The sequence below is a fragment of the Archocentrus centrarchus genome, chromosome 7, assembly GCF_007364275.1.
Source record: "Archocentrus centrarchus isolate MPI-CPG fArcCen1 chromosome 7, fArcCen1, whole genome shotgun sequence".
NCBI lineage: Eukaryota > Metazoa > Chordata > Actinopteri > Cichliformes > Cichlidae > Archocentrus > Archocentrus centrarchus.
The window spans coordinates 29823351-29843422 of record NC_044352.1 but is presented as its reverse complement, the minus strand read 5'-3'; the positions used below and the strand labels follow the sequence as shown (position 1 = coordinate 29843422).

The following is a 20072-nucleotide window of genomic DNA, read 5'->3' as shown; positions in this document are numbered from 1 at the left end:
TTTAATTAATTACTTTATAATTACCAGTCGCGGCAGATGACTGCCCCTCCCTGAGCCTGGTTCTGCCGGAGGTTTCTTCCTGTTAAAGGGAGTTTTTCCTTCCCACAGTCGCCAAGTGCTTGCTCATAGGGGGTCGTTTTGACAGTTATTCTTAGTTATTCTTCTTTATATTCTTTTCATTGTTACTGTTATTCTTTTTGTTATTATCATTATTATTAACCTGGGCCAAACACTACATAACTTGGCCCAAAATTGGACTAGAAAAAAATGAATAAAAACAAATTGGAACAAACTTACTTGAAATGAGTTTTGTTAAATTATTTCCACCTGTTAAGGTCAGTAGCCTTGACAACAATTATTTAAAACAATACACATGTAAACAAATGTTACCTGTTCCCCTCTCTAAAGCTGCATTTGCTCATGTTATTTCCCATGTTGCTGAGCTTTGTCTTTAGTGTTTTTGCTCTTATTGGTCTGATTGATTCCACCTGTTAAGGTCAGTGGCCTTGACAGCTTTTATTTAAAACAGCACAAATGTCAATGAATAAATTAGTTTTAGCACAGAATGGACCACAGACCACAGTGAGGTTGGAGTTTGGTGTAACAGTAACGTGTTGGCAAGACAGGGGTAGAAATGCTCAACATAATGTCACTTAATCTGAGGCCTCAACAGTCACTAGTTACCTGCAGCTAAGGTAACTGGTACTGATGTAAAGAAGGAGTTCCTGGAATTTGGGTTTATTACAACAGGACAAATAGATGTCCACAGTCCTCTCAGGCAGCATCTGACAGAAGAGCATTTAATGAGCAGGGATTTGACAAACATGGAGATAAAAGTGCATTTGCTGCATTTGTTTTGTTAACTCTTCCTTTTCAAAGACAATGAGGCGCAAACAATGTGCAAAGCACCATAAGAAGTGTGTGTTCTGATGAAGACTTTAAACAGCTGCTGAGTGAATCTGTGCCCATGCCTGGAGGTCTTGCGTCCATTTTCCAATAATCACAATATACAACAGAATCATGGTCAATGTTCAGAGCTGTCAGTTTGATTTAAGGTGCTGCCAGTTGGCTTTGAGAGAACAATGAGTTCAATCTTTTTAAAGACTAGTTTATACATTCAGTGGCTGATAGAGACGGTCAGTGAGGATATACATCTCCCACCCTGTGTGAAAACACTCCTGCTGAAACTGATGTTTCCTGACTGGAAAAAGGTGAACAGGGATGACTTTAGTCTGATTTAACTATCTAGGAGCTGAGAGATCACACAGACAAATAGAGCACTTTCACTCTCATATTGTGATACATTTCATTTCCACTTAATGTCCAATGAATTTTTTAAGTATTTTTAACAATCACCTTTTTAATGGATAACAGGGATAAAAGCAGGTAGTTGGAAAGCACTGGGAACCACACGATCCTGACTCACCGGGACTCCTAACACAATGGAGTCTTATTGTTATGGATAACAACTGTGATCTTCCTACTTAGACAAAAGAAAATATATTCTATAATAACTATTACCTTAAACTGTTAGCAACAAGCCCATAACACTTCCAGTGTTTTTAGTGGTTACTTGGTACATGTGATGACATGTACACACAGATGAAGTGACCAGTTTAAATAGTAAACTCTTAGGCATTTTTTAAAGTGGATAATTAAAAATTTGGATAGTTTAAAATACAAGTTCAATCTAATTTTTATAAGCTCAAATTTTTGGGACACCATTTTGGATATTTTCTAGCAATGACTCACACAGAGGAAAGATCATGTGCAGATGTGGGCATGCACAAACCCCTTCCAGCCGACCCTTTCCTTTTCTACAAAGTGTTCAAGGTTGCAGATTATAAAGGTTATCCCCCCCCCCCCCCCCCCTTTCTTCTTGTGCCTGTATTATTTCACTGCAAATTAAAATCTACCACAGAGCACGGACAGTTCACAATGTGCACGTTTGATCTCCCTACGGTCGTGCTTGCGCTTGATTTCCCAGGCTACAGAAATCGAAATGACAACCGGCATAAACGTGACGAGAAGTAAGAGGCAAAACGAAAATCAAACGAAAATTTCAGGCACAAGTGAATGGACTGAACTTCATAAAGCGCCTTTCTACAAAGTTATTTAAGTTAAGGCGATCATTCACACATTCAAATATGCACTAATATACACTGGGAAACTGTTAGGCACAAAAAATTATTTTGTTTTCAAAATGAGAGAATGACCAAATACGATCAAAAACAATTCCTCAGTCTTACCTGTGAAAGGTAATCCCATGTGATCCCGTTATGACTCTAAAACGGTCCGAAAAACTTCATGCAGCACATGAGTGCAGCATGTTATGTTGGCCGCTTTTGTCACATCCAATATGGCGGCAATGTTGACGTACGAGTCAGCACTTAATGCGGCGTTAGGTATCCGGTTGTTAAGCGCTGACGACGTATTCTATTTCCGGGGCCGAACTGTCACGTGATCAATATGCCGCAATCCTGTGTCCCTGGTTATTTTAACCGATCCGACTCAAAAAAAACACACTCAGCTGTCGTTTTACTGACAAGAAAGAGAAGCGGAAATGACTGCAGTTGATAAGGTATGTTACAATCATCGTTAATATTGAACAGTCATTGGTTATGCCATTGCTGTATATTTAGGAGCATTTGGACCAGGATATTACCATAGACATGTATACCTAGACGCAGAGGTGAAGTAACGAAGTACAAATACTTACTGTACTTAAGTAGATTTTTCAGGTATCTGTACTTTACTTGAGTATTTATTTTTCTGACTGCTTTTTACTTTTACTCCCTAAATGTGTACACAAGTACAGTAATCCCTCACTTATCACGGGTGTTACTTCCAGGACCACCGGTGTTGTGCGAAATTCTGTTCCCCCGTGAAAATCTGTTCCCCCTGTGTCGGGAGAGCGCAGCCAGAGAGGCGGATCCGACAGTCTTCACGGCGCTTCTGATTAATTTCTCAGTAAAAGTCTTTTACAGTATTTATTCCTCTCATCAAGGACAACAACTCCTGTGAATATGAAAACATTTGCTCTTTATTTGCCAAAGTTACACAGGGGGAACCAAATATTTCAGCCATCCAAAATATTGTGTTCCCTCTCCATGACATGGGAACAAATTAATTTACCAGCAAGTCTTTTGCTGTGTCATTTTACAGAGAAATTGATCAGAAGCGCCGTGAAGACAGTCGGATCCGCCTCTCTGTAGTTCGTGCTCCCCACACATGGGGAACAGATTTTCATGGGGGAACAGAATTTCGCACAACACCGGCGATAAGTGAAAATCCGTGAAGTAGGGACGCTATATTTATTTTAATACTTATACATTATTTTAGTAGTTATGCACTATTTTAAGTTTTTATAAACCCTCCCCACACACGTATACACCAAATATATACATTACTGTACAACACGTACTACACATGTGAAGAACGAGTACCGCAAAAACCTGCGAAACAGCGAAAATACCGCAATAAATATTTTACACTAATATTGATTGAAAACCCGCTAAACAGCGATTCCGCGGAAAGCGAACCGCGAAGTAGAGAGGGATTACTCTGTTTGTACTTTCTACTTCTTACACTTTCAGACATACTCGTTACTTTTTAACATGTCAGAGAAAAGTTTGCACTTCCGGTCAGTGCGCCGTCAAGCATCAAACGATCTGAGCCTAAACGGAGGAATAATAACACAAACCCATGTAATTAATGTCTCATTTATAGCGCTATAATCAGGGGTTACAGCGGGCCGGACCGAGTCCGTAAGTTGTGCTCGCGGGACATTAACAGCTTAGCTAGCGCTACTGAAGAGGAGCCAGCATAAAGTTTGTTATTCAAAGATTGTTTGAAAATACTGCATTTTAGTACATAATAAACAAGTTAGCTTGTTGTACTGTATTTACAGTAAAGCTCTGTGTTCATGGTCAGAGTTACAGGTTACATCAGTGTAGCAGAGATGAGTTTGAATCAAAGCTGCTGATGCTGAGATTCATTCACTGAATCCAACATTTCTACAGCCTGTATGCTGTCAGTGTAGGGGATGGAGATCAGCTCAGATAGCTGTGAAATACTGGGTTACATCTTTGTGAATTCAGTTCATCCACACAGAGCAGTAAACCTCAGAGCAGCAGCAGCAGGTCAGCTGATCACAGCCTGCACACCAACATCATTTACTGGAGCTCACAATAGAAAGTTGTGATGCTTCTCCCCATGCAGAGCTACTACAGCTGATCTTAGGGTTCCTCCAGCTTCTGAATCCCACTGTAACCCCTGAGTATCCTCATGTCTGTGTTTAGGTGGAGGCACAGTCACCCTCTACTATGGAGGACACAGAGAACAGAGCTGTGTCTAAATTCCCTTTCACAGTTTGTGTCCTACATAACAGATTCAAGCTGAGTGCATTCATTAGAATTAAAATTTAGATTGGAATAATGTTTCTATTCTCAAATTATTTTATATTATTAGAACAATATATAATGAGGTTCGGTTAGCTTTACACAAAAATAGCTGGTAGAAACATCCTCCAAAGAGCTACTTTTACTTTCTTACTTTGAGTACATTTCAGAGCCTGTACTTTTTGCCTTTAAAGTACGGAAAGGGTATCATGACTGCACAGGCGCGAGTCACAGAAAGCCAACTACTAATAGAGCGATAAATTTTTACATTTGGAGTATTTGCCAGCTTGTTTAAATTGCGTACATTTGGTGAAACAAATGCATGCAAGCTTTTGACCAGGATATGTCCTTCAATACACACATTAAATATTTGTAGGACTGCTTTTTTGCATTTGCACAATACCTCTAAAATTAGAAACATCCTTTCTCAGAGTGATGCTGAAAAGCTAATTCATGCATTTATTACTTCTAGGCTGGACTATTGTAATTCATTATTATCAGGCTGTCCTAAAAGCTCCCTGAAAAGCATTCAGCTGATCCAAAATGCTGCAGCTAGAGTACTGACAGGGACTAGAAAGAGAGAGCAGATTTCTCCCATATTGGCTTCTCTTCATTGGCTCCCTGTTAAATCCAGAATAGAATTTAAAATCCCTCTCCTCACATACAAAGTCTTGAATAATGAGGCCCCATCTTATTTTAAAGACCTCATAGTACCATATCACCCAAATAGAGCACTTCGCTCTCAGCCTGCTGGCTTACTTGTGGTTCCTAGGATACTCAAGAGTAGAATGGGAGGCAGAGCCTTCAGCTTTCAGGCGCCTCTTCTGTGGAACCAGCTCCCAGTTTTGGATTCAGGGGACAGACACCCTCTCTATTTTTAAGATTAGGCTTAAAACTTTGCTTTTTGATCAAGCTTACAGTTACGGCTGGATCAGGTGACCCTGAACCATTCCTTAGTTATGCTGCTTTAGACTTGCTTGCGGCGGGGTCCTACAAGTGTTCATTTTTCCATTCTTCACTTTTCACTCATTTATAAACCACTCTGCATTTAATCATTATTATTAGTCATCGTTGGCTCTCTTCCACCATGTCTTCTGTTCCTGTCTCCCTCCCCTCACCCCCAACCAGTCACAGTAAATGACTGCCCCTCCCTGAGCCTGGTTGTGTCAAAGGTTTCTTCCTGTTAAAAGGGAGTTTTTCCTTCCCACTGTTGCCAAGTGCTGCTCATAGAGGTTGTTTTGATTGTTGGATTTTCTCTGTAATTACTATAGGGTCTTTACCTTATAATATAAAGTGCCTTGGGGCGACTGTTTGTTGTGATTTGACGCTATATAAATAAAGTTGAATTGAACTGAATTAAAGAAACAGTGTTTTACTGTTTACTATGAACAAAAAATCTCCTCACCCTCTGGGGGTGGCATGTGTGTGTTTGTCAAGCTGGGGTCCTCTACCAAAGGCCTGGTAGGTTTAGGGTTCTGTGCAGTATCTTAGCTGTTCCTGCACAGAGACCTCTGATGTTGTGCCTGGAATCTGCTGGGGCCACTCTTCCAGTTTGGGGGTTTTAGTTCCTAATACTGCTATTACGCCTGGGACCAGTTTTTTCCTTCAGCCCTGGTGCTTTTCCATTTTCTTGTGCTCCTTCTTCCTGATGTTGTTGTCTGTGAACGTTCTCGGCCGTACTCACAGCAAGTTAAGCTCCTCGCTCAGTGGCTCCATGGGTAGCTTAGCCTCACGACAGGGCCCATCGGCGAGTAACTGCTGGGATTCATTGACAGAAATGACCCAGGATCGGAGAAAGGAATGAAAGCCTTGGTGTCCTAAGTAGGAATGGGAATTGATAAAAGTTTAGTGATTCCGATTCCATTATCGATATCACTTATCGATTCACTTCCTTCTCGATTCTCTTATCGACTCTCGTTGGGTTAGTGAATAAAATATTGGGTTGGGTTGGTTTGCATTAACTCTTTTGAATGTAAAGTAAAACAAAATTAAAGTGATATTAAAAAAAAAAAAGAATTCCTCTTTCAAAATTAATACTATTAACATTTTAACATAAAATGCAACTGCAAGGTGTTGCAACTATCGATTATTCCATTGACTAATCGAGTAATCTGATTAGTAATACTTTTTTCGTATTAACAATTCATCTGCATATTTAAACTTCCATACTGCAGTTTTTTTGCTGTGTGAAACAAACAGCAGTGGTTGGAGCAGCTTCAAAGTTCTCTTTTCTTCACGTTGGCACTTACTGATCAGTTGGTTGATGACGGACCTCCAGCTGTTTCAAAGTAAAGTTTTTAACGGTTGTTACAGGAAAACGCGCTGCTGCTTTGGTCTCGATAACAGCTCCGCCTTTTTGCGCTTCCTGTGTGCGCACATACTGCATGTAAAACAGCTGCTGCTGTTGTTGAAACACTGAACATAATTTTGTAATGTTTTTTATCTTGACACTTCTGTCTTGACGCTGTTGGATATATTCCGAAACAAATAAGGCATGTGTATGATGTAATCACATAGATGCGTCCTCACGTCAGTGGAATCGATAAGCGGAATCGTTAAGCAAGCAGACCAACGATTCCAAGAAACTGAATTACTGGGAAACGGTACTCTACACGAATCGGTTCTCGATTCCCATCGCTAGTCGTAAGTCGTCCAGCTGGTCAACCTTGCCTGGATTTAAGCTGTTTTGAACTGGTAACAGCGTCACACCTGATGTTGGCTTCCACACTTCTTCCCAGCAAGCATCTCCTCTGATGGGACTGTCAGTGAGCCGGGGAAGTCGTGCTCTCGGTTGGGTGGCTACCTTGAGTTTGGCCAGAATCTTCTTCCTCAACTCAGTGGATGCATCTGTCATTGCAGGTGGCTGGGCATCATCTAGTTCAGTTACACGGCTTCAGCACAGTGGAAACACTATTGTTCCCACTGTGCTGATATTATTGAACTGAGTTAACAGGTGCTTCTTGGTCAGTGTGGATGTTGGCTTTAGTTCCCACAGTTCCCACATGCATTGCATTCATCAATTCCATATTGTCAGTCCTTGTCCATCTATGCCTTGCAGCAGTAGCCCACTTCTTATTAGTATTTGATGGCAAATTTGCCCAGTTTCAGCTTTTAACACAACACAACAAATGAAGTCTTGCAAACCAAAGTAGCGAAGATTATCCAATTACTCATTATAACATAATAATAAAATGCTAAATATTTTAATTTTAATATTTGTTGGAGAACTAATCAAACCTCCTGTCTACCTGTCTTCTCATTTGGCTCTTCCTGCCTCACCATCTCACAATGCCTTTTGGAGAAGATAAGCTGACTGTGTGCTCAAAGCCTAATAGCTTTACATGCAGAACCATGTCAGTTGTTGCAGATGACAATTACTGATACAACTGCAGGCTTATCTGTACCCCAGCCTCCTATATCAAGTCCGTCACTCACCTCTCTTCACACCATTTCCTTCAGCAGCACATGCCTTCTCCCCACTTCCTAAGTGCCCTCTCCTCCTCCTCTCTTTGCTGGTCTTTCACTAGATCTTCTCCCCCTTGCTCCCATATCATATTTGTTTATAGTTCTTATTTTTCCCACTTGTTGTCTTGTTCTTTCCAAACACTGAAGATTGATGACTATCTGAGTACATTTTTACAGTAATGTGCAAAACATTAAAGCACTTCAGATGCTGAGATTCCTACAGATCATGTAATGTGATAGGAGAAATGATTCTGAATCATCTTCAGTGAACAGAAGAGCAGGAAAACAGATGGTACGGCCCCCAAATAGCCCTGATCTTAGAATCATGGATTAAGTCTGAGATTATTCGAAGATAACCGAGACAAATAAATCCACATGAGAATTGTGGCAAATTCTGAAAATTTTTTGGAACAAACTTCTTGAAGAACTCTTTGCCAATGAACATAGGAGAGTTGGTGCTCCACTTATTCAAAAATAACTGAAGATTATTTGGGAATAGTTTCTCCAAGTGCTGTCATTCTACTTTTTGTTCCAAAGCATTGTGCACAGGATGCATGTCTAAGTACAAATTTTTTTAATACATTTTCCAACCTATGTACCAATGAAAGATTATTACTTTTTCTGTGTAATGAAGTAATGTTAAAATTGATCAAAGGAAGTTAAATCATTGAAAATTGAAAAAAAAAAGCCTGTGCACTTAGCAACAAATTCATCCTTTTTTTCATTCATCTAAATGGAATAATAGCAGCATGTTACCATATGTCTGACTAAATAAGCAGTCAGAGGAGCACATGATAAAACATCAAGCAATTCAGTCATATGTAGTGCTATAATGAAGCATGTCCCATCTGCCTCAGTCTGCTTCACTCCTGTGCATGTGTGTGAGTATGAGCATAAACACAGCTGTTTCTCTCAGTCTGAATGAGTTTCCTGAGTGTGTAAAAGAGAGACATCACTGTCGCCCCATCAGTACAGAGTTTCCAACTGATTACATGGTTTTAGGTATAAACAAGTGAGGCTGGTTTGTCCAATCAGAATAAAACATCTGGTTCATTCCAGCAGTCTGACGAAAAACACAGGCAGGAAAAAAAAGAAAAAAGGGATGCTACCGGAAAACCATCTGGAACCAAACCCCAGCATGTGAGGCATGACATCTGACCTGAGAGAATTTCATAGTAACAAAGGGGATTTCTCCAAAGAAGAGACCACTCAAGTGATGACAAAATGTATCAAACAACCATCATCCAGCAAATATTGTGTATCTCTATCTTGTAATGCCAAGAGACCAAGATGGGCATTAACAGAGGACCCTTTGGGTCCTGTGGGCTGCTGGTGTGGGGGCCCTCAATAGTCTTGGGCATGTTCTGAATGCTCCATCAGATTGGGATCTGAGGAATTTGTAGACTGTGCCAGGGTATTGGGCTGTTGCCTCAAGGTATTCCTAAATTGTTTTTGTGGTGTAGTGTTTCATGGATGGCCCGTGTTAACATAACATCATCATGAATGCTAGCAAACCAAGTTTTCCCATCTGAACATTGCATTCAAATAAGAAGATCAAACACAGGCAAAGTGAGTGCTTTTTAATGTGGTGGCTGCTCGGAGTACAGTTCCATAACAGATTTTTTTTTTTTTTTTTATACCTGCAATAACTATTCATATTCACCCTCCTTTAGCAATTATTTTGGTCTCTACTTTAATCTTCACCAAAACACGAGGAGAACATCTGGTTCTTTAGATGCTATATTTTCCAGTGCTTTCAATAGATAGCTGTCATTTATGTTGATCTGCCATTTGGTGCTAAACAACTGCCAACTGCAGCTGAAAGGATGACATGAGCAGGAGGAGTAAACAGAGACATTAAATTTATGAACTGGAGACTGTAAACGTTTAAACCCACAGACACTAAACTTATAGCAAACAAACACTGTTTTGTTGCTCATTATTAAACCAAGTTCAGAATAATAATTAAAACACACACACAGTATTACTGCATTTGTATCCCTCTTGTAATCAATCTTTGAATCCATGTCTGCAGTCATTTTAAATGAAATGAAGGACTTTATGAGGTGGTTAGCGAAAAGGGCATCAGTGTCACTTCAATATCTTACAAAATTAACAATACAGTCATGATCTCCCCTTATTTTACACACCCATACATCATTTATCAATGGCCAGATAACCTCATAGATACTAACATGACTTCACCTTATTTTTCTCCTATTGGACATTTGTGTGTTTTTGTAATAGTAGTACACACATTCTTCAGTTATGGCTAAAAATGGGTTTTGTGAGGCTACAGCCCTGCTGACATTTGACCACCAAATTCAAATCAGGTCTTTTTGTAGTCCAAGTGAACATCTCGCCAAATGGGAAACTGGAACAACTTAACAACAAGGCTTCCAGCATTAATTGGCATGGTATCAAAATAACCCGTTGAATCCTAACAAGTCAGAGGACTCAACGGGGTTACCTTGGTTTAAACTTCCCACTCAAAGGTTTTCAACAAAAACATGACAAACTGCAGACTTTGAACTTTAAAAAATACATTTTAATTATTTTTTTTTTTTTTTTTTTTTTTTTTAGACATTTTGAAGTTTTTGAAGCTTACATCACACGGAGACTGGAGGTCATCGGCCAATCCATGAGCACAATGATGGAGTCACTGGTGTACAGCTACACAACCGGAGGATCCTTCTACATTTCAAAGCAGTGAAACCCGACCTGACCCGACCTCACCACTATGTCAGACGAAAGTCTGAAGAAATAATTCACTTTATATATATATATATATATATATATATATATATATATATATATATATATATATATATATATAGGGCTGGGACTTTAACGTGTTAATTTCGATTAATTAATTACGGGGAAATTAACGAATTAAAAATTTTAACGCACTTTGCACCGTGGAACGTTTCTCAGTGCACGAGTTCCAGGCATACAGATTATATCGACACACAATGTCCAAATTCAGGGGCCGCATCCTGCGAAGGACCCGGCCCACGTCCTTCAGAGCCCACGAAGACTGCAAAGGGAGGACGTGAGCGGCTAGCCTTCATATCAGCGTCACCTGTCCTCACCTGTAGCTCATGTCGCCTAGCAACCGTGAGTGTGAAGCCCAGCTGTGTAAAAGCAGCTGTTAAACGGAGAATGAACTTTTTCTCCTTTTTGTGGTTTAATTTTAATTCTTTTATTCAAAATAAGCTGTTAAAATAAGCATGACACATTTCAACATCAAGGAATACAGCTGAGAGAATGATTAATTTTCAACTATATTAAGTGAGACATTAATGTTGAATAAAACTATCCAGTTACGATGCTTAACTTTAATTTCAGGAGTTTGCTTATCACAGGAGCACTTCCACCCATCATTGGTCTGTGTAGTAGACTGGTGGGAAAATAAACAAAATTTTGAAGTTTAAGCTTATGTATATTGATTCATTCATCAACCAAACTTAAATTAATATTTCTCATGTCAAATATTGAAATGCGATTAAAATGCGATAAATTTCGATTAATTAATTACAAAGCTTGTAATTAATTCGATTAATTTTTTTAATCGAGTCCCACCCCTAATATATAATATATAATATATATATATATATATATATATAAAATTTTACTTTTATTAAATATAAAAAAGAGTTACATGTCTAGTGTAAGAGAGATCTGTTTTCTTTTTTTGAATACGCACTTCTAAACCACACTGACATAAAGTTGTGTCCTTATATTGCACTGATCAGAACAGCATGAAAAAGATAAAAGTCAGGAAAATAGTAGTTAGTAGTTAGACTAGTTAGCCCAGTCGGTCTAAATCAGGAGTACAACACAACGTGCATGATGTCGTGTTAATTTGTATTTAAGCTGCTGCGCTTATTTAATTTGTGTCGATGTTTTTACTGTATCTGCTAAAGCAGGGGTCCATCAACTACATTTGTCCAAGGGCTGGATTTTTTCTCGGCAGACACTGTGAGGGCCAGATGCTCTCAAAAAGTAAAATAATATTGTATCCGGAGTAATATTTTATCATTGGAGATATCAATTTTCCTTTTAAGGCCGAGGAGTACGCTCAGCAGTCAGTAACAATCCTTCCTCAGGTTCAGACAGAAATCTTGTTACGATTTTTACTTCCCTTAGTTAGACAAGTTTGATCGACGAACATTTTTTTTTTTTTTTACACAAAACAACGCTAGATACTCAACTTCAGCTGTGTTATCAATCTGATCACCAAAAAAGCCGGCTGCCGGCTCTTCAGAGCAGCGCAGTGCTGAAGACACTTGACGTCACATGGTCCGATCTTGCATTCTGATTGGTTCTAGGAACTTGGAGGCTTTGACGGGCAATAGGAAATCACATTTGGAGGGTTTTGATAATTCAGACTAGTCAGAGACAGTCTGAATTATGAGTTATGAGGTGTCATGATTGATTGGTATATAGTACGTGTGGAAAGGATTCCGTAAATATCATTATCACATTTTTGACGGCGGTGGCGTTTAGCGCCTTTTGCATCTGAACTCTTCATATTTTTTCCTCCTCACTAGGATAATCTTGATTTCAGTAATATTCGGGGGGCTGGATGGAAAGCTCTGACGGGCTGGATGTGGCCCACTGGCCGCCAGTTGACTGTGCTAAAGAATTCACACGAAGGACGTCTAGTACCCGACATATAGGTGCATGAGCTCCTTTGTTTTTTTTTCTTAAAACCGTACATGGGTAATTGTGTTTCAAGTAGTGATCAATGCATTTTAGGGCAACCTGAGCAATGCAGAAGGCTGATCAGTTTCCATGGCCTTTTTAAGGGCTCTCCAACCAGATAAATGTTAATGAGACAATACTATTTTACACACCAAACAGAGCTAGGTCAAAATTTCCGTTAACCTTTTTGAGTGCAATTTTATGGCTCAAACTTAATGCATCATCAAACCAGCAAACCAATCCAACCACTGAGGAGGAAAAAACAAAAGAAAAAGATAGGGGGACTCACAAGTATTAAATATGGAGAGCAACAACCTCACTCAGTGATCTGCTGCAAATTTGAATAAGGGGGAACATGTGGAATAACATTTGTGACTGATTTTCTGATAACAGAATTTCAGATATGAAATTTACCTTGATAATGTACAAGATGGGCACAGGGACAAAGCAGATGACAGAATAAGGCAGAAAGGTCCATGAAATATGGGATATGGTTTTGTTGCCATCTAGTGTCAACTGGAGGAAGTGGATGCCCACAATTTTCAGCTTTAATTGAGTGAACACAGAGTCCATCCAACCAGTTCATACATGGACATTTCCCAGAACAAAGTGGTACCATCTCTTTCTGGTAAATGTCAGCATCTATGAACCAGACGTGTGCACGTTTACATAACACAGACTTTATGTTAATAATAGGTAATGTCTCTTAATATCAGGTAATCAGGGTTCATCTTGCTTTTATGTCTGAGCTAAAAGCAAATCAAAGCCTGAGAACAACTCCTCGTGATGTAAAGATTGGTGGAGTGCCCATTAATTCTGTTCTGTGAGGCCCTGAAGATTTCTTACTGGACAGCAGTTGTATGATTGAGTGCTGGCCAATGATACCTGATGGCACCATTTTTTTTTCTTTTCTTTTTTTTTTTTAAAGAGAGGTTCATGAATAAACAAAAACCTGAACTAGTTTTAAAAGTGCTATATTGACACGATAAATTCACTGCATAATGCCTTTAACCACCTTATACGTTTCCTGTCACATTAAGTCTGAGTAAGATGCAACTGACTCACCTGTGCTTAAAAGGCACGTTCAAAGAATGAGCAAAAACAAGGCTGGCATTTTCTATTAGCCGAAGCTCAGTCAGAGGAAGTTAAAGGGCAGCTAATAAAATAGGCTTCCTAATTGTTCTGTGAGAACAAAGATGCAGAGAGAAATTTACCATATGCTAATGTGACTTATAACCTCTCTCTCTATTTTTTTTTTATGGCTTTCAAGAGGCGCCAAAAGGCCATTAATACATTATAAAAAGAGAAAATCCCTTTTAGCCCTTTAGTTCGACTTGCTTCCATTCTTTCCATTCCTCTCACTCATTCTGAAATTAATCTGCAGAAGATTTGCTATTAACAAAAACTATTCACAGAGTGTGGCGCAGTGGGCGAGAGCCTTGGCTGAAAGATGAGGAATCGGCCAGAGGAACAGAAGGATCGGGCGGTGCGGTGGGAAGAGCACAAAAGACAGGAGGAAATGAGTGAGGGAGTGAAAGGCGGAGAAAAGAAAGAAGCCATTAAAGAGCAGATGCCGCGTATCACTGTCTGGCTCTTTCTGACGCGTGATTCGGCGCTGCAAGGACAGCAGGCACTGAGTCACCTGTGGCACCTTCTCTGCCCACTCCTCACACCTTTGTGCGACACTCAAGGCTGAACCTCGATTCTGTCCATTCCTCACGCAACAGTGATTCTCTTCTTAACTTAATAGCCACACATTCACACAGTACCACGTGCCTCCTCTTTTGCAGCTCCTCCTACTCCTCCCCTTTCTAATAACTCTGCAGGTCACCTGTTGCGTTCTCTTTCTGTATCATAAGCACCCCTTTTTCTTTTTTAACCACAACAATCTAGGAGTTTAAAATTTTATGAAAAACTCAAACTTGATACAACTTTCAGTCCCTGTGCCAGGCTAATTATACATTTACTTCTCCCTTATTGCCAGTTCCACAGGAAACATTTACTCAGCTGTTGAACATCATTTCAGTCTCCTTACATGTTTCCCTCCTCTCTGTCTGCAGTGCTGAGGCATCTGTCATTCTCTCCTCTCCTCCTTGCCCGTCTCCTTCAGATTTTGTATTTTTTCTCAACCCCCCAGCCACCCCTCATCCTTCCTTGTGTAACATCTCCTGATTGTGCAAAAATATTTAGTCATCTTGCAGCACTTTTTAATCCCGCCTTCCTTCTTCTGCAATTCATCCTCAAAGCAACAAAGAAACATTACAAATAACCACTCCTTCCTTCTCATCAGCCCGTTGTTGCGCTTCCCTTCCACCACCTTGTGAAATGTTAAATCACTTGTAAAGACTTCTTTTTCGTTCTCTTCTCCTCAGTTCAATTCCACAGGAAATGTGTGCCATCTTCCCTTTCACTCCCATTCATTCCCAGCTCCTCCTCATTCTTCATCCTAACCCTTCACAAAATGTTCAGTCACTTCTTTTTCATCCTCACATCCTTCTTGCTCCCAATTACCGAGTAAATGCTTAATCAGCTGTCAGCTCCCATTTCTAATCTTCTCAAATGTTCAGTCTTCCTCATCCTTTTACCCCCCTTTTTTCAGGAAATATTGCATAACTGTCATCGCTTTAAACTTTTCCTTGTAATATTAATATGGCCCCCTGCCAAATGTACATTAGTTCTGACCATGGGAGCAGCTAACTTTGCTGCCATTTCCGCGAGCCCTACTGGCTCAACTATCAAACCATCTGAATCCTTGTAGCATTTTAGATTCTTGTCACTACAAATAACACATCCTGTTTTATTAGTAGATTTTTTTAAGCCTGTAAACACTGATGCATATAGCTACACTATCTAATTATTAAGTCTGATGTGATTAGTCTGTTCTGGGTCCTAATGCTCTTTCAGGTCCTAAAAGCAAACGAGCACTGATTCATCGCTCACCAGAATTAGGAATGGTTCATATCCTTCACACCTAAAAGAATTTGGAAATGATTAGACTCAAAAGGAATCACAGCTGCGAGACGAGCACTGATGATGATGTAACAAGGAAAAGATGGTATAACAATGCAGGTAGAAATGACCTTTCATAGGCTTAAAACTTGTTTTAACCAGGCACCTGTCCCACTTGTTGAAATGCCCCTTTAAAGTTGACCCCTAATCCCATTTTTCAACCGCAAATGTGCTTTGCAGCACTAAAAATTTCACGTGGTCATCTCCTGTCATTCAGAAATTACAAGGGCTCAAAAAAAGGCAACCTTCAAGTGACCCACGAGTATTTCAAGGCCCTGTAACTTGTAAAATACTACATGAGTTCATTAGATATGCTACATTTATTGTAGAAAAAAATAGGCTCATTTTGAGGGGGTCAGTTAGGGACTTTTCTCAAAATTGTTGATCTACATGTAAAGCATATTTCACATGCCCAACAACCTGCATGTCTTTGACCACGTACCCAGAATTTATTTTCTCTCTTTAATGATCTTTTATTGAAATTCTCCCAGAGGTAGAGGAATCGCAACAACTGCTCAATTATGGGAAATCTGCTGTATTATAAAAAGACGAATGCTGGTTGGTGGTGATTAATGGCTACAGGAGTTCCAGGGAAATGGTTCATACAGTACCATTTAAAAAAAGCATGCCTCTCAAAAGGATATGCATTGCTTAAAAACTTTGCTATATTTGCATTACTGTGCTACAAAACATCATATTCTCATAAAAAAACTAAAATAAATTTAAAAAATGCTGTTCAACTACCCAGGCACGAGGTGCACAGGACAATAAACTGGAAGATGAGTGATGATGCCCTCTGATTCTACAACGGGGAAAAAAAAAAAAATCTAATTTGAATAAAGAACGTGCGCAAATCTGCCTACACTTTACTTATATATATGTCCATATAAGTTTTCATAGCACAGAAGCAGTAATTACAAGCAGCCCTCAGCATCAGGGGGTCCGGTCCTGCTCAAGCGGTCATTCTGCTCAGTGCGTCCCTCCAGCAGCTTTCTATTAGCAGTGGGAGTATGTTGGAGGGGAGATAAGACAGGTGCTACAGCGGTTAGGGGGGGCAAGAGGAGAGGAAGGAGGAGGAGGGAGTCGCATGAAACAGGCACTGGCTGATGTGTACAACAACCCCCACCCCACCTCCCCCAACCACGACTATAAAAGCAGCCCCGCACCACTCCTATCTCCAGTTCCAGGAAACTCTCAGGGTGCAATTTACCGCTTGCACTACGCTGATAATGCCGTCTCCCGGGCAGGAAGGAGAGAGTGATGGGCTGGGATAGAAGAGGGAGAAAGACGCCGTGAGATAGAGGGTGAGGGCAGGAGAGAAGACAGAGAAACGAGGGAGGGAGAACATGGTAAAGAGGAGGAGATAGAAAAGGAACAGGGATGTAATAGGTGAGAAGAGGAGGATAAAAAGGAGGAGGAGGAGGCAGAGGGAGTATCACCATGGAAATTACAAATTCAATCTCAGGAACCAATTTGTGTCCATACAAATACTCCAATTTAACCACAGACAAACTCATCAGACTGAGTCGCATTTTGACTCCACGTAAACCTCTCTTCCCACTCAGATGAATCCACTTTTACACAACTTTATCATCAAACTCGTGCAAAACCTGACATCTTCAGTGAACAGAGCTGAGATGACTGCAGCCCAAAACTTAAAAGGTACTGTACACAGAGAGCAACAGCTCCCTCAATGGGTCAGTGGCAGATGCTGCAGGGGGACGCAACGTCACAGCCCACTCCACAACAGGCCAGGTATGACTCACAAAAATGACGCACAAAGTTTCTATAATCATAGATCGGCAGTCAAGGGGGAGGAAATATAGGCATGTTCACGGTAATGAGCAAAACTAGAAGAGGCTATTATTTAAATTTGAGTTCAGAGTTGTTATCTTTTTAAGTATATAAATATTACACAGTCAGCAATGTCCACAGTCTCATTTCAGGTTGTATTAGGTGATAGGCAACACATAACTCGCACAGTACAGTTGGGCATATTATGCAAAAAATACTTTTCACTGGGAAGTATTCAGCTATTCTTCAAAGACTGTACCGCAAATAACCAGATAGTTGTGACAGACTCGTTAACCTGGCGCAGATTGCACTGGACCTCAAAGGTCATGGTCATCCATATCAGGTGGTGCAACATAATCCTTTCTGCAAGTTCTCAAAGACAGACACACTGCTTACCGTCATGCCTGAAGTGCTTTTGGCGTCTGCTAATACTATGAAGACAATTTTCTGTGATTGAGCATGCATGTAAGGGAACACTCAATGAAGTCAAAATAGAAGCAGGAAGACGTCGTATGTGTGATGCAATCTTAAAGTTCCCAGATCACACTTGTGTAAGTTAACTATTGGCCGGTCGATGGGTTTTAATCTGGTTGTGGTGTCATAAATCGCTCTCGCACGTAAAACACCTTGAACTCAGATTTTATGCACACAAACTGTCCAGGTAATGAATCTGAAAACCTTTAACAACTCAAACTCTGACTTTACAATATTCTGCACAGTGGTCACAAAAAAATAGCGTCATAAATATTTTATAGGGGAAATTTGCAAACAAAAAGTTAGATGTCCTCCACGGGCCCATAAAAGCACTATTGTAATCACTGATTGTAAAAATAAAACCGTGACAAAAGAAGCACCACAAAAACACAATGACAAACATGTGCTTTTAACAGGACAGTTTGTAACTACATCCACATTCAATTTTGGATGTGACGGCATCTTTTATGGTGACTAAGAGCACTTTACAAGTTAAAAATAAATAAATAAACACAGCTGACATTATTTAAATGAGAAGTGAGGTCATTAAACCTTAATCAAATTCAAAACCCGTGAATTTGCTACCACTTTGCAAAGTCCTCGTCTTATTTTAGACTCCCAAAGTTTTAGGTACTGACTGACCTCAGGAGACCCCTGCAGGGAAATTAATTCCTATGAAAAACATTCAAAGAATGCATTTTTATGTACTGTGAATGGCTATAGTGTTTTAAATATTAACTTACATCACTGTTATTTAAAATTCTCATGAGTTATCAACAGGACACAAGACAGAAACAAGAGGAAAATAGAAAAATGTCTGATGCATGCATGGGTACACATGCGTAGGTGCGTGTGTGTATACATTTGTGTGTGTATGTACCAACTGTTTGGTCCTCTCAGCTTCCAGCCGTGTATGTTGTCTTTCCCGGCTCATGGCTTTGGCCATCTCCTCCTTTGCTGCCTCCTTCTCTCTTTGTGCCATCTTGGCCCACTCTTCCTTCAGTATTTTCTGTTGGTGTTCATACCTTAAAACATGCACCACACATACAACAAACATTGCTCACACTGATGGCAAACTGCCACATAGTATGTAAGATGGATGCAGCCACTCGTTTGTGAAGTGCCATTATGAAGCCACAAGCTGAGTATTTTCACCATCTTAGTGTTTGATGTGTAGAGTGAAGTTATGGATCTGACTTTGAAACAACATCCAAGGTGTACTTATAGCCAATGAGGACACCTTGGGTAATCCTCCTGACACTTTGAATGACCAAAATTTTAAAAGTGGTCTTAATGTTTTATTCAACATGATCTCAAATGAGTGACTGAGCCCATAAACTCATTAGGAACGTGTTTACAGAGGTCATAGCCGAGGGCCTTGTCCCCATAGTCTTCTACTGGACTGGAAGCATTTTTGTAACCACATGGATGGCCCTGCTGGTAGCCATTAAAAAGGATGCAAGTCTAAATTATCAGAAGCTCCACTCATCTTTTATAGTTTTCTAATTGCCATCAAGTTCTGCTTTCCATAGTTTTCTATGGAAAGTAGAACTTAAGACATATATCCACAAGAGGGCAGTATGTACCAAACATAAGCCCCCTCAAATTCATATACTGTAATATTTTAAACATGAACAGGAGGTAGCATGAAACTCATCAGGAGTTTAGTTTATTCATTAGACATGAATCAGAATACTGACATGAAATAACCATTAGCCCCTTTTATCCATTCTGAACAACGTCTAATAATTACAATTAATGAACGCTGTTATCAAACATCATTTATCCTGTAAAATTATCAAAGTGCGCACACACCCCCCCACCCTCCAAAAGCATTGGAACAGTGAGGCCAATCCCTTTATTTTTACTGTAGACTGAAAACATTTGGATTTGACAAAATAAATAAGAAAAAAAAGAAAATCAATATGAGACAATATGAGACTGGATCTGATACACAGTACTCCCTTCAGTCTCCTCTTTAGCAGGTAAAATAAATGCTCTATGGTTTAATGGTTTAAGTCTGGAGATTGACTAGGCCAGCCTAAAACCTTCCACTTCCTCCCCCTGACGAACTCTTTTGTCTGTGTTTTGGGTCATTATCTTGCTGAAGGATCTCCCAGTCAGTTTGGATGCATCTTTCTTTAAATTGACAGAAAAAAAATGTTTCTGTAGACTTCTGAGTTCCTTGTACTGCTGTCATCATGCGAGACATCATCAATGAAG

At 39.9% G+C, this 20072-nt stretch overlaps 1 protein-coding gene across 1 annotated transcript in view; it reads right to left on the bottom strand.

Moving 5' to 3' along the window:
• The window catches only part of chchd6a (coiled-coil-helix-coiled-coil-helix domain containing 6a), an 85932-nt gene that overhangs the window by 61209 nt on the left and 4651 nt on the right, over positions 1 to 20072 (bottom strand). Inside the window, exon 4 of the mRNA XM_030733673.1 lies at positions 18730 to 18874. Coding sequence (XP_030589533.1) covers positions 18730 to 18874 — 145 coding nt within the window. The remainder of the gene's footprint in view (positions 1 to 18729; positions 18875 to 20072) is intronic.